General features: G+C 34.7%; 1 protein-coding gene across 3 annotated transcripts in view; it reads left to right on the plus strand.

Moving 5' to 3' along the window:
- Window positions 1–14,561, plus strand: part of IPO11 (importin 11) — a 210,303-nt gene that overhangs the window by 80,751 nt on the left and 114,991 nt on the right. For 2 of the 3 annotated variants that reach the window (XM_059175081.1, XM_059175079.1), the window contains exons 17-21: window positions 899–932; window positions 1,445–1,485; window positions 3,038–3,154; window positions 7,812–7,925; window positions 12,180–12,295. In XM_059175081.1, the coding sequence (XP_059031064.1) occupies window positions 899–932; window positions 1,445–1,485; window positions 3,038–3,154; window positions 7,812–7,925; window positions 12,180–12,295 (422 nt within the window). The remainder of the gene's footprint in view (window positions 1–898; window positions 933–1,444; window positions 1,486–3,037; window positions 3,155–7,811; window positions 7,926–12,179; window positions 12,296–14,561) is intronic. The other variant, XM_059175080.1, reaches the window with a different exon arrangement.

Here is a 14,561-nt window from a genome sequence, read left to right on the forward strand (position 1 = left end):
AACTGTTTGTTTGAAAAATGGTTGCCGAGACAAAGCCAGTTGCTATTTCAGGTACACTAAATGTAGCATCTAAGAAAGTAATGACTCTCAGCTGGGAAATGAATGTTTTAGATATATTGTTTTACAGAGTAGAGGGAATGTAGTCACGGCTTGAGTTCACTTTTTGAACTCTGGGTTGAAACTCTGGGTTTGGTAGCCTGTGCTAGTTGAGCTGGCCAAATCACGGGTAAAACTTGAAAGAAAATAATGGGGAGATTAAGCTGTCATGATGTGATTTGCCCAGGGAATGTGCTGATATACAGAGAAAATAAGATTGGGGAAAGTCAGAAGCTTGCATAAATCTTTGTGTATTTGCGAACTTTGGGATTTAGAAAATCTTGGAATATATCTTTGGGTAGTTTATGGCTTTCCTGTAATGGATTTGCAGATGGAAATAGGTGTTCTTCCTCCTCATCTTCCCTTCTCATACTACTTTTCTCCTCCCTCACTCCCTCACATCTCCCAGCTTTACTGGCCCCATCCCATTTGTCTGTCTCTTCTCTCATCTCAACCTTCTCTTTCCCTGTGGCAACCGCGTTGTACTGTTCTCTTAGTGCCACCCTCTCCACACACTTATGGCAAATTATTTTTTTTTTCCTGCAAGTACTTCATGGATTAAAGGCTCCTGAAATAAATTATGGGAAACTGGAGAGGGTAGGACTTTTTATTTTTTTCTTTTCGACTCTTGTTGCAAAGTAAGAGCAATATTCTTTTACTTCTAGATGAAAATTTGCTCTGTGACTCAAGTAGTAACAAAAAGAGTAAAGAAAGTGATTTGGAATAAATTCTTTTGGCATTTGATATTAATGATATTTAGTAGCTCTAGAATTACTAAAAACTAATAACCTTTTTTTTTTAGGTCCGTATTGAGACAGCTACAACACTGAAGTTAAATATCCTTTAAAGAATTTAAAAATACTCCTTTGTGGTGGGGCGTCTGGCTGACTCAGTCTGTGGAACATGCAACTCTTGATCTTGGGGTTGTGAGTTCGAGCCCCATGTTGGCTATGGAAATTACTTAAAAATAAAATCTTAAAAATACACTTCATGAGTGCCTCAGTGGGTCATTCGGTTAAGCATATGCCCTCAGCTCAGGTCATGATTCTGGGGTCCTGAGATGGAACCCTGCATTAGGTTCCCTGCTCAGCAGGGCTTCTATTTGTCTCCATTCTCCCGTTTCCCCTCCCCTTGCTCATGCTCCCTCTTTCTCTGTCTCAAATAAATAAATCTTTAAAAAAAAAATTTCATTGTGAAGGATTTTAGTGACATATTTAAATTATTAGTTTTGGGGTAAAATTTGTTAGTTTAAAATATAGTTTTTGAATGGTTTATTATATTTGGTTTTTAGACATATTTTATTCTAATATATCTCATACATTCTCAATATTCCTTAACTACTCTTTACCTGTTGATGATTTTGAATTTAGAACAGATCAGTTTCTACCGGTAAGAATATTTATAAGACTAATAACAATTTCTGCTTATGTCTTTTGAATATTAAGTGTTATTTTATAAATGAAATTATATGTATCTATTATTGATTAAAGCCAAATTTTAAAGTGTATTGGATTATTCTGGAAGAAATTATTTGTATTGGTAATTTTGATTCATAACTTTTCATTCTGCTTATTTTTGTTTAGCTATCTTAACTGTTTTGGAGTTGACAAACTTGTTTCTTTTTCACAATTATAATGCAGCTAGGTTTTTTTTGTTTTGTTTTTTTGTTTTTTAAGGGGTGGCTGGGTGGCTCAGTTGTTTAAGCATCTGCCTTGGGCTCCGGTCATGATCTCAGGATCCTGGGATCGAGTCCCGCATCAGCCTCTCTGCTCTGCGGGAAGCCTCCTTCTTCCTCTCCCTCTGCCGGCTGCTCCCCCTGCTTGTGCTTTCTCACTCTCCCTCTCACTCTGTCAAATAAATAAAATCTTAAAATTATTTTTAAAAATCTAGTTTCATTTTATCTATGTCTGTTACTTTTACTCCTTAGGTTATCCTTAACTATTTCTTTGTTGTGAGCTACTCAGGTGCCCTGGTAGTGTGGATTCTTAAGAAGACTGGGCAGGAGCACCTGGGTGGTTTAGTCAGTTGGGCATCCAGCTTTGGTTTCCACCCTGGTTGTGATCTCAGGGTCATGAGATCAAGGTCCGAGTCACCCTCCATGCTGGGGGTAGGGCCTGCTTAAGAATCTCTCTCCCTCTCCCCTCTCTCTCTTTAAAAAAAAAAAAAAGACTGGGCAAGAAGAAAGTTAATATGATAAAAAGTCTATCTGTACTATTTGTGTAGGTCATACATTAGAGAAACTTAAAGAGCAGGCTTTTCATTAGTAAGAATCATTAGGTATTTTTGGATGGAATAGATGTTTTCAAAATCTTCTTTAAGCAAACTATCTGAAAGATCAGATGTTTGTTTTTTTGTAAATATCTGGCATCCTGTGATTTGTTAATTCCTACTGTAATTTTGTAACATAGAAATGAGTTAATAGCCAGACATGGAATATTTGTTTTCTATTTCCTAATAATAATCTGTCATGCTTTGAATAATAAATGTGTATGTGCAGAAATTGGTATCTCCATGCAGCTTATGTTACGGACCACATCAGAGAGCTAGTATGCAAGTATAGTTAGTGATACACATTTCACTTTAATGAGTAGACTTCACAAAACAAAACATTGTGTGATTGGCAACAGGCATTATGGAAAGGCAAAGACAGAAAAGACACTTAGCAATTTAGTTAGTGGTATAAAATGTAAACACAAAGTTAAGACACAGTTTTCCTCTGAAAACATTATTGAGTTTGTGGATGAATTGAATTCTGTTGAATTGAATGAACCTGTTGAGCAATAATAAAAAAGAATTCACCATTCTAAATATTGGCAACTTGAACAATTTGAAGTTACTTTGGTAATGCTTGAGATTATTTTATTATTTTATTTCTTATTTCTGTTTGTCAAGATATTTCTATTTCTATTCTGACCCCTTTTTTATTTTTGTTTCACTGCAGTATTTGGAAACCATGTTCACACTACTTTTTCAGCTACTGCAGCAAGTTACAGAATGTGACACAAAGATGCATGTTTTGCATGTCCTTTCTTGTGTGATTGAAAGAGTCAACATACAGGTAAATTTGTTATAAAACATTAAAATAAATGTTAGGAAGGTGAGTGAAGTATATGTAGAATGCATTAATATATCAGCTTTATGTACATTTTTTAAAAGTTAAAACGTGCATTAAAATGCTTACAACCTGTATGGTTGTGATTTCAGTTATATTGACATGTGTACTTGAGTTTTCAAAAAATGACTTGAGAAAATTAAAATTTTAAAATTAAAAAATGGGATCAGTAATATAGAGGTTTTAGAATGCAGAATTTTATATCTCTTAGTAGATCCAGTTTATCCTTAATAATACTTCTTAAAATTCATTGTGTTTGAGCACATAGCTACAAATGTGTCAGCAAATGCAAATATTCCCAGCGGTCTATTATTTTTACCTTCAAAATGAAATGTGTTTTACATTTTGGTCTACATTATGTACATGTTTAATATAAAAATAATATGTAAAGTTTTCAACAGTTACATTATTATTAAACCGTTAAATTACTCAGCTTCTGTTTCTCTTAATTTGTGTGAAAATTGATAATCCAAGAAACTACCCCTAATTATCCTAGTAATTTCTCATATCCTAGTTCACCACTGCATATCCTTGTTTGAAAAATACTGAAGTAAATCTGTGAGATAACAGGGAAAGAAAACTGAGTTCACAGATTCAAAATGTATTCCTGGATCTTTTAGTGAATTTTGATACCTTTGCGCTTGTTTTTCAATTCTAAAGCAACTGGTGAGAATTGCTGTCAATTACTGGATAAGGGCAAGTTAAAACGTCTGTACTAAGTGATTTGCGTTATATGTCTCATTTAATCTTCACAGAAACCTTTGGGAGAGGATTGGAATTTATTATCTCAAATAGTTTGAGATTTTAAGGAATTTGTTAAAGTACATACATCTTAGTGGTATTACCGATACTCAAAGTCACCCTGAAACTCCAGCAGCAGTTTTGAGTCTGTTTTAATCACTTGCAGCTGATACGGGTCTGAGTGTCTAAAAACAGTATTATCTTACAATCTTCTTAGCACCTGGTATTCTTATTACATTAGTTAAATTATTTTGATTTTGTCTTTTAAAGAATACTGAGAGATTTTGATCACCCAGAGAGTTAATTGAAACTCTTAATTCATTTCAAATGCCTTTCTCTGCTATTTAGTTTTGGTAAAGTCTTTAACTTTGTGTCCTTGTGTATAAAATAATAAAGATAATTCTGAAGTCCCCCAACTCACAAGGTTTCATGAGTATGAAATTATTATAAATGTGCGGTGTGCTTTAGAAATTATACAAATGCAGTAAATTGTTTTTCATTTAAAAACCTGATTATAGAAACAAGGTTTGGCCATTTTTTATCTTCTTATTTATATACTATCTGGCTTGTAGAAATTTATTAAAGAAGCTTTCTTTTTGTGGAAATGAATTTTCTTACTTACATCTTCCCTAGTCTCTAAATCCTTGTATCTTAAGTTGAAATTCCTCGTGTTAGTAAATGTAGAAGATTTCGTCCTTTTATCCATATTTGCCTTTCAGAAGATAAATAGCCTAAGCAACTTGGGTGACACTATCATCATTAAATAATGAGATAGAGTTACCCAGTAATATTTTGTGTTTTCAGAATTCAGGTAGGAAGTGGTTATGAGAAATATTTTTTGTAGTCTGATTGTTGAACTTTCCTATGTTAACTTTTTTTTTTTTTTTAAAGATTTTATTTACTTATTTGACAGATAAGTAGGCAGACAGGCAGGCAGAGAGAGAGGAGAAAGCAGGCTCCCCGCTGAGCAGAGAGCCCCGATCTATGTTAACTTTCGAACAGCTCCATCATTTATATATCATTGATTTATCTTTTGTGTGCTAAATTTCATTTTTGTCCGTTAGGTTGTAAATAGTTTGAGCCATCTTATAACAGTGAGATGACACTTAATGGTTTAATTGAGAAGTTTCAGTGAAGCCACCATCTTCATAGTATAATGTGCAATTATTTAAAAATTATATTTTCTCTGCTTTTTGAAAAAGTTGAAAACTTAAATTATTCCATTGCAGTGATTCCATAAATACATAGAAAAGATAGGTAATCATCAGGTTTTGGTGTCAGGCAGACATTCTTTAAACTTAATGAATTTCCAATGAAAAAGAACAAAATTAAAGAGCCTGTGTGAAATATTAAATGTTCTGTGGAAATTAGATCTAAAACATGAGGTGTCGTTTGGATACTTACTTTTTAAAATCCCCTGTGGATGGAACCCTTCTTAAAACATTTGTTAGGTTCTCACACTTGATTTTCACATTTTTAGTACTGTGTTAAAAAGGAAGGTGGCGCCTCCCTGTATATGATGAACTAACTCAGAACACTTTAGTTCTCACAGTATTCCCCTGTATTTTGTTTTGTTTGCTTTTTGAGTGGAGGTGCCAAAAGATGAGTGAATGTATTGTACTTTTCATCTCATTTATATTATGCTGATAGTTTAGTTTCTTTTATAGCCTGTTGTCTAGAAAATGTTATTTCCATGTGTCTTAGTAGATGTTGAGCAAATAGTTGATACTGGCCTACCAAAAACCCCATGGAGTATAACCATTTTCAGAATTGTGTATAGGTGTGATTTTATCTTTTTTTTTTTTTTACATATCTTTTCATTTAAATATTTCAGATGTACAGAAAAGTTGCAGTAAATCAATACCTATATATCCTTCATTTAGTTTTATCAGTTACTAACATTTTACTATATTGCTCTTTTTTTAATCTGTGTGCATATACAAATTATTGTTGTTACTGTTAAACCATTTGAATTTTAGTTTCAAGTATCATGGCACTTTACCCCGAAATATTAGACTTCTCTTCTTCTTAACCATAGCCATGATTATACTCAGGGAACTTAACATTAATTACTACTGTTATCTAATATCAAATCTATAACAAGTTTCCTCAGATTTTTTTTTAATGCTCTTCCCTTTTATCCTAAGGGAATGTGTTTGGCTCTCATGTCCTCACTCTTATTTGCTAATCCCCAGCCCTGTGCCCCATTTTTGGGGGATGTATTTTGTAACATAACTCTGTGGGTGACTATTGAAATTCTCGTTTTGAAGCATTAATTTTAATTTAGAATATCATAAATTCCAATGTACAGCTAAGTTTGGGATGTAAATATTTTATGACTTACAAATGTACCTGGGTACTTGGGTTTCAGTTCCTACCTTATGTATAATTAAGAGCATATACTTTTTTTTAGCCCTTCTTTGAAAGGGTTCTCACTTGACAATCAAAACCAAAATCAGTTTATTTTCTATGTCAGTAGAATATGCTGTTATGTAGGTTTTCAGTTAAGTAGGAGTGAGTCAAGTTGTTTGAAACCTGTGGTTTTACATACTAATTGGCCTGCTTTTATAAGCTAATTAGAGTGATCTTTAGGATGGAGAGCACTTACCAAGATTAAGTGCTCAATAAATAATAGTGAGTCAAAATTTGAAAATAGGTGATATATAATAAAGAGTCTTATAATTCTTCAGTTTTATCTCACTGAAATATTTGCGTAAATATTTAACTTCTTGTCTTTCTGCAGCCTCCCTCGTATCCTAAGAGGCAAGCAATTCTGCACATTTTTTACTATTCTTTTAGTGTATATGGTGTTTTAAAAGCAAAAAAGGGAAAATCTCATTTTTTCTGGGAGCACCTTTTAATTTTAATTCTTGGGATTGAAAGAGATATTACTGAAGTTGTGAATATCTAGTATTTCTGTTTATCACGAAGCTTACTCATCAGAGCAATTTCAGGTACTGTAACCATAAATAAACCAACGAGAGACTAGATTGCTGTCCAGCTTCAGTGTAGATCCTTTTTATTTTTTAAGAAACTGTCAGGCTGTACTGTGTCTTGGTATATTTTCAAAACTGGTTAGCTTAGTCCATGGTGGTCTTAACAATTGTGTCTTTTAAAAAGGATTTTGTTCAATGTTTTCACTATACCTCTTGTACACCTTTATCATTCTACTGATCTTTTCTCATTGCAAGATTTTTTTTTTTTAAAGATTTTATTTATTTATTTGACAGAGATCACAAATAGGCAGAGAGGCAGGCAGAGAGAGAGGAAGGGAAGCAGACTCTCCGCTGAGCAGAGAGCCTGATGGAGAGCTTGATCCCAGGACCTTGGGATCATGACCTGAGCCAAAAGCAGAGGCTTTAACCCACTGAGCCACCCAGACTCCCCTCATTGCAAGATTTTTATGTCTACCTTTACATTCTTTTTTTTCTGGTGCCTTGTTCTCTGGAAGGTGCCATCAGATAATTGTCGAATGTATGAGTAAATGCTGACTTTTTTTTTTTTAAGACAGTAGTGCTGTTGCTAGTTAGGTAAGCTGCTTTGTTGAAAAAGATCCAGGATATAGCAGCATTTTTTATTAAACTGTAGATAACTGGCTGTATTATGTTGTTTTCCTAAGGTTTAATTCATGCAGTATATCTGGTAATTATTTAAAATTCTTTAAAAATATTTACCATAGAGCTTTGTGTCTCTGTGTAATATCTGATTTATCTTTAAAAAGATGTATGCACAATACATTTCATTTAGTAAATATTAAATATTTCCTGCCTGGGACTTAATAATGTTGTGTCAGTGGTTCTTGAAGGAAATTGCCTTCTTTCCTAATACAGTTCTTTTGCTACCCCTACTTCTGTTGTGATAGATACGACCATATGTAGGATGTCTGGTACAGTATTTGCCTCTTCTTTGGAAGCAGAGTGAAGAGCACAATATGTTGAGATGTGCTATTCTGACAACACTTATTCATCTTGTCCAGGTAAGTCACTTTCCAGTTTCTTAATTTAATATGTATATATTTTAAGATTTTATTTATTTATTTGACAGAGATCACAAGTAGGCAGAGAGGCAGGTAGAGGGGATGGGGGTAAGCCGGCTCCTTGCCAAGCAGAGAGCCTGATGTGGGGCTTGATCCCAGGACCCTGAGATCATGACCTGAGCCAAAGGCAGAGGCTTTAACCCACTGAGCCACCCAGGCACCCCACTTAATTTAATATATATATTTTTAATTGAAGTCTGATTAACATACAGTGTTAGTTTCAGGTGTACAACATAGTGCTTTGACAGTCATACACATTATTCAGTGCTCACACAATAAGTGTAGTTACCACTTGTCACTGTACATTTGTATTATAGTATTATTGACTGTATTCCCTATGCTGTACTTCTAATCCCTGGGAGCTATTTATTTTATAAATGGAAGTTTGTACCTCTTTTTTTTTTTTTTAAAGATTTTATTTATTTATTTGACAGAGAGAGATCACAAGTAGGCAGAGAGGCAGGCAGAGAGAAGGCGCCCCAAGTTTGTACCTCTTAACTCCTTCTTTATATTTTGCCGATCCTCTTACTCACCTCCCCTCTGGCAACCACCAGTTCTCTGTATTTAAGATTCTAGGGTTTTGGGCTTTTTTTTTTCTTTTTAAAAATTAATCATTGTTCTCATGTGGTTTACTTTAATGTAGTGAAGGGCCTCTCTCACTTTATGGTTTTTTCATGTGTGATCTAAACACTTTTAAAAACTACTTTTGTGGGCACCTGGGTGGCTCAGTGGGTTAAGCCGCTGCCTTCGGCTCAGGTCATGATCTCAGGGTCCTGGGATCGAGTCCCGCATGTGGCTCTCTGCTCAGCAGGGAGCCTGCTTCCTCCTCTCTCTCTTCTTGCCTCTCTGCCTACTTGTGATCTCTGTCTGTCAAATAAATAAATAAAATCTTAAAACAAACCAAAACAAAACAAAAATAAACAAAAAACTACTTTTGTGTGTTGACTTTAGATGTCTTTTGACATCTGGAAAATACTCTCTACTTTTTTTTTTTAATTTAAATTCAATTAGCCAACATATATTACATCATTAGTCTTAGATGTAGTGTTCAACAGTTTATCAGTTGGTTATAACACCCAGTGCTCATCACATCAATAAACACTACCCAGTGGTCCTCTCCAGCAACCTGAAGTTTGTTCTCTACAGCTAAGAGTCTCTCACAGTTTTAAAAACATTTTCTTTCATTAGATGTAACAGACTCTCATGGTGATAGACTCATGATTTGTGCAGTTCATTGTACTTTCCCTGTATTTTCCTTGGTTTTTAGGGCTTTTCTGCATAAATTTACTCTCCATTTTCAAAGGATCTTTTTTTGTGATTTAAAATAAAAATTTTCCTTTCATCAATGGGGAAGGTAGGGATCCTAGGATCCTGGGATCATGACCTGAGCTGAAGGCAGACACTTAATGGCTGAGCCACCCAGGCGCCCTGCTCCCCCCCCCCCTTTTTTTTTTAAGATTTTATTTATTTATTTGACAGAGATCATAAGTAGGCAGAGAGGCAGGCAGAGAGAGAGAGAGGAGGAAGCAGGCTTCCTGCAGAGCAGAGAGCCCGATGTGGGGCTCGGCCCTAGCACCCTGAGATCATGACCTGAGCTGAAGGCAGAGGCTTTAACCCACTGAGCCACCCAGGTGCCCCGTGGAGGTCCTCTTAGTTTTAATACCAGACCTTTAACCTCCTTCTTCCTAAAGTACTTGGCACTACCAGTTTTTGAGTCTTTTGGAGTTTCTGTAATGTAAATCATGTTACCTCTTACTGTTATTTTACTGCTGGCTTAGAACTTTGGTTTTCTGAGTTTGCTAAGTCAGTTACCACTTGTCTTTACAGCTTTCTTCTTTCTTTATGCCATCTTTGTACTTATGGTTATAGATATTTAAGGCACATCCTCCTAGTTTCTTCAGTGGTTCTTGACAGAACAGTAGTAAATGCATGCATTAAATCGGTCAGCTTTCTTCAGATGTTAGCATAGTATTGCTAATACTGAGTTGTTTGGTGTAGCTGGAACCTAATACAGAGCTTGGGTTTAAGGTCAGGAAGATCAAAAGAACATCTCCTAAAGTTCAGGACAAGTAATGTTACCATTTTTATTTTAGAAAGGTAATCAGGGTGTCAGTGGGGGCAAGATTTGGAGTGGAGTAAAATTAAGGTCACAGAAAGTATTTGGGAGACTATCTCTTAACCGTGAAGGAGATGATGAGGATCTGAAGGAAAAGCCATGGAGAGAAGGGTAAAGATTAGAAAAATATGAGAGAATAAAGGATTGTTTAGATGCTGGGTGAGAAGAGGAATGAGGAGGTGGTTGAGATACCATTTATCACTAATGGTTCAGATCACTTGAGTTTGGAAATGTAGGGAGATGAGCCAGTTTTAGAAGATAGTGAGTTGTTGGTTCAGTGGTCAACTTAAGAGTTTGAACTGGCTTCTACATGATGATGTCCTATGTCTGGAATAAAGAGATAGGGGGTTGGAGATAATAGATTTGGACACTTTCAGCACGCACATGGCACAGGAAAAGGCAGTCAAAAGTAATACCCTGGGGAATGCCAATATTTAGGGGGTATTATTCTCCCCCCGCTTTCGTCTAAAAAGAAATAATAATAAATACATATTCACAGGCTGTTGAAAAGATAGTAAGTACAGAATACCCTTCACCCCATTTTCCCTTTTGTCTTATGTAATTATAGTATAGTATTGTATCATATGATTTCTGCCCCTTGAAGCATTTCTGATAATTTTAATAACTGTTGAATTTACTTTTGAGCTTTTTTAGTATTGTAGACAATGTCCTATTGTGATTATTTCATAGTGTTGCGGACAATGTCTTATTGTGGGCTGAGAGAATATTCAAATTTATTTAAAGCTGAGTATCTGGGATTGGACACATGCTTCAGGTCATTAGACTGCAAAGGTGAATGTCTTTAGGCTTTGACCAAGAGAATATTACATGTTTAGCAGTTGCTTACTTTCGTTTGGCTAAAGCTAGCAACTTGTGCTTGTTCTATATGTACTAAGTAAGTAGATGGATTCTCATTTTCCTAGGGGATTTTAAGTCTCCTTGATAATCAGAATGAACTTGACTGGTTTATCTTGATGTTCTTTTTGTTGTTATTGTTCTATTAAAGATTGAACTATAGAGACTGAAATTAAACTACATTTTAAAGTCCAGTATACTACTTTGTTAATTGTGACATTTTAATAATTCTCTTCCTTTAAAAACATCTTTCATAAGGTCTTTCAAGTTGTACTGTAATTTACTATAAACTATATTGATATTTGCATTATTTTCTAAGTAAGGAGGTGTTTGATGCTTTATTAGTTTTCTTTCTGTGTTTATTAGATTACAGAGATTATTATGGATTAGAAATTGACTTTTTATTCATTTCATTTTCTTGTAGAGTGCTTAGACTCAGTGTGCTTCCCTGAGTCAGCCTCTGTAAGACAGTAATTAAGCAAACTAGAACCTTAGATTAAATCCCCTCTTCTTCCTCCATCTTTGTGTTCTTGGGTCATTAATATGAGCAAAAATTGTTCATTTGAAAAAGAAAAGCTTATAAAACCAAGGAAACAATCTTTTCTTTTACCCTCTTCCAGCGTCCTTTTCCCCTTCCTATATTTAGTGTTAATTTTTTCTGTATCCTCCCAAGAAACATTCTTATGCATATAACTCATATGTGTATATAGGTAGATGTTTTAAAAAATTATGCAGTTGTTATACATACACTTTTTACACCTTTAGATTCAGTTAGTAATTATTGTTGAGGTTGTTTTCATTCCATGCCTAATCCTTTTTCATTGACTCCTCAGTATTCTGGGATATGAATATACTATGATACAGTTTAATGATGAGTATTTTGACTGGGTTCCTTTAGAGACGATTTATAGAATTTATTATTGCAGCGTTAGTACTTCTTAAATAGTCAGAGAAAATATATATGGAATCTCTTAAAATGAACAGATGTGTATAGCCTTGGTATATATGGTTTTATTACCATTAGGCAATTGAGTAAGTATTTTTTTGCTACTTGATTTTCAGTTGTAAACAGAGCTCACTTTGTTTCTAGGACCATCCCAGAAAATCTGATTGATTTATTTTTTGTAAGTTTGTTTTAGGACCTTTTTATATGATAGGTAATTTTTTGGTAGGGTTGGGATCTTAGTGTGTGTTATGTTAAGTTTTACTTATACTTCCCATAGGGATTAGGAGCAGACAGCAAGAACCTGTACCCTTTCCTGCTCCCAGTTATTCAACTGAGTACAGATGTTTCCCAGCCTCCACATGTTTATCTTCTGGAAGATGGTTTAGAATTATGGTAAGAGGAAAAATTTGATACCCTGGATCTTTTTTTCCCCCCTGGTCTTCCATACTCTCATGCTAGTAAAGCAAAAGGTCATGTAACAGGGCTTAAAAATTCAGCATTTAAAAACAAAAACATGAAATCGCTTTTCCTAAACTGGATAACATAATAGCTCTGTTCTTCTTGGCAATTGTCACTCAGTGTAGGCTCATAGGAGTCAAAAGTTGAAAGGGGTAATTTCAGTAAGAACTTGGCTGTGTTTAATGTTTGCAAATTTGAAATGTAAAATGGGGAGAGCTCAATAAATTTTCAAAACTAAAAATGACTTAAAACTTGCAGCCTGTTAGATGGGATGTTTTAGTTTAGCCTCTTAACTATCTTACCTAGTAAAGTACGGAGATACTATAACCTCAGCACCAAATGATGAGTCTACTTTGTCTTGACTAATTATTTTACCATGTGAGTAGTATGTCGTGTTGAGAAGTAAAAAGGAAAAACTCTGTTTCTGAGGTGGCTTGGTACTACAGACCCGTAGTGACTGACCGCTATGTTAAAGAACTCAGCTAGAGCATGGAAAATCCTTTTGCTTTACTAAGCTTATCTTATGCATAGCAACAATTTTCTGTGGGGCCAATTGTAATACAGTAAAGGCTTAAACATTCTGATATAAACTATTAAAATTAAAAAAGAAAACCACAGGAATAACCACAGAAAAAATGAACATATCTGCTTTCCTTCCTTCCTTCCTGCCTTAGTATTTTTTTAGATGTTTAGGAATGAACCTTTTTTTTCATTTTTAGAAATTGTCTTTGTTGCAAAATTAATGATCTGTAGCAGAATACTAAATGAACAATTTTAAAACAGGTAGATACTCAGTTCACAAGTTGGGTTCCTCATATATTCTGCATTATGTTGTTTGAACTTAAATGACTTTGGTTCATTTGCAAATTAGCATGTGTTGAAACCTTTTATGTTCATATATTTTTATTTGTACAGGATGGATTACTTTAGATGAGAAACTGGCATTCTTTTTCTGTAAAGGAGCAGACAATAAGTATTATAGGCTTTCCAGGCTACATGGTCTCTTATCCTAACTATTCACCTCTGATATTTTTATGCCAGAGCAGTCATAGATAGTATGTAAAATGGCTGTGCTCCAGTAAAACATCATTTATAGAAAGGATGTGGGTTATATTTGACCCATGAGCTGTAGTTTGTGGATCCTTACTCTAGATGACAAATTAAAACATTAGTCCCTGGCACATTTCTGTAAATATGTAGATAATAGATGATGTAAACTGTTACAAGAGCTAAAAATATTAGCTGTAGTAATGAGATAGACTCAGATACTTAACAGTATATTAGCATGTATGTGTATATATATATATTTTTTTGGACTTAGAATATTAATGTGTTTATTAAAGGTCTAAATTTGTTAAGGATTACATGAACAAGTAATAATAAAAGTACTTGCTTTGTTAATAGTAATCTCTTTTTTTTCTCCTAGCCTTAAGTTATATGTAGACAAAATGAAATCATTAGAGTACATATGGGCTTTTTTGTTTTTCTTTTGCTAAAATACTTAGTAGCTAAGATTCTTTAAGTCAAACCAGGGTACACATGTCTTAGTAAGTTAGAACTCGTCTTTGGAATTAGATATAGGTGTCGATCCCAGTTATACTACTGCACCGGATGTGTAATCATTGTCTGTGAGACTCTATTTCCTTATCTATAAAATAAGGAAGTATAATTCCTACCTCATTTTGTTGTTGTGAGGATGAGAGAGTTTGCAGAGTGGTAAGCACCTTGTATGTTACGTTGAAAGCCCGAGAATCATTGAGATTGTCTAGGAAGGAAAGGCCAGGTATAGAACATTCAGAATCCCACAGAACTTAAAACATTCCAAGGTCACATAGTGATAGAGGAGGGAAACCAAGCCGAGAGAGGAGACTATTTCCTGAACAACAGAGTGGTCCAAATATTGCTGATTGTCCTCGTTAGAGGAGTACGAAGAAGTGAATTTGGCCCATGGAGGTGATAGGAGCGGTTTCAGTAAAGTAGTAAGTTAGAATTGAAATTAAGTACAGACTGCGAGCATCAAAAATTTCAGGAGCATTTATTATGAAGAGGAGTTTAGAAATTGGGCAGCAGTTGGCTGGTGTGGGGAATGCAAGATCTGGAGGGATGGGAGAAGCTCAAGAGTGATATAAGTGGAGGCAAGAAGGGACGGGATTTAGCATGTAGGTTTTTTTTTGAATAGCGTTGGGTGCTTCATTTTAAC

Source organism: Mustela lutreola, chromosome 5, assembly GCF_030435805.1.
Source record: "Mustela lutreola isolate mMusLut2 chromosome 5, mMusLut2.pri, whole genome shotgun sequence".
Lineage (NCBI taxonomy): Eukaryota > Metazoa > Chordata > Mammalia > Carnivora > Mustelidae > Mustela > Mustela lutreola.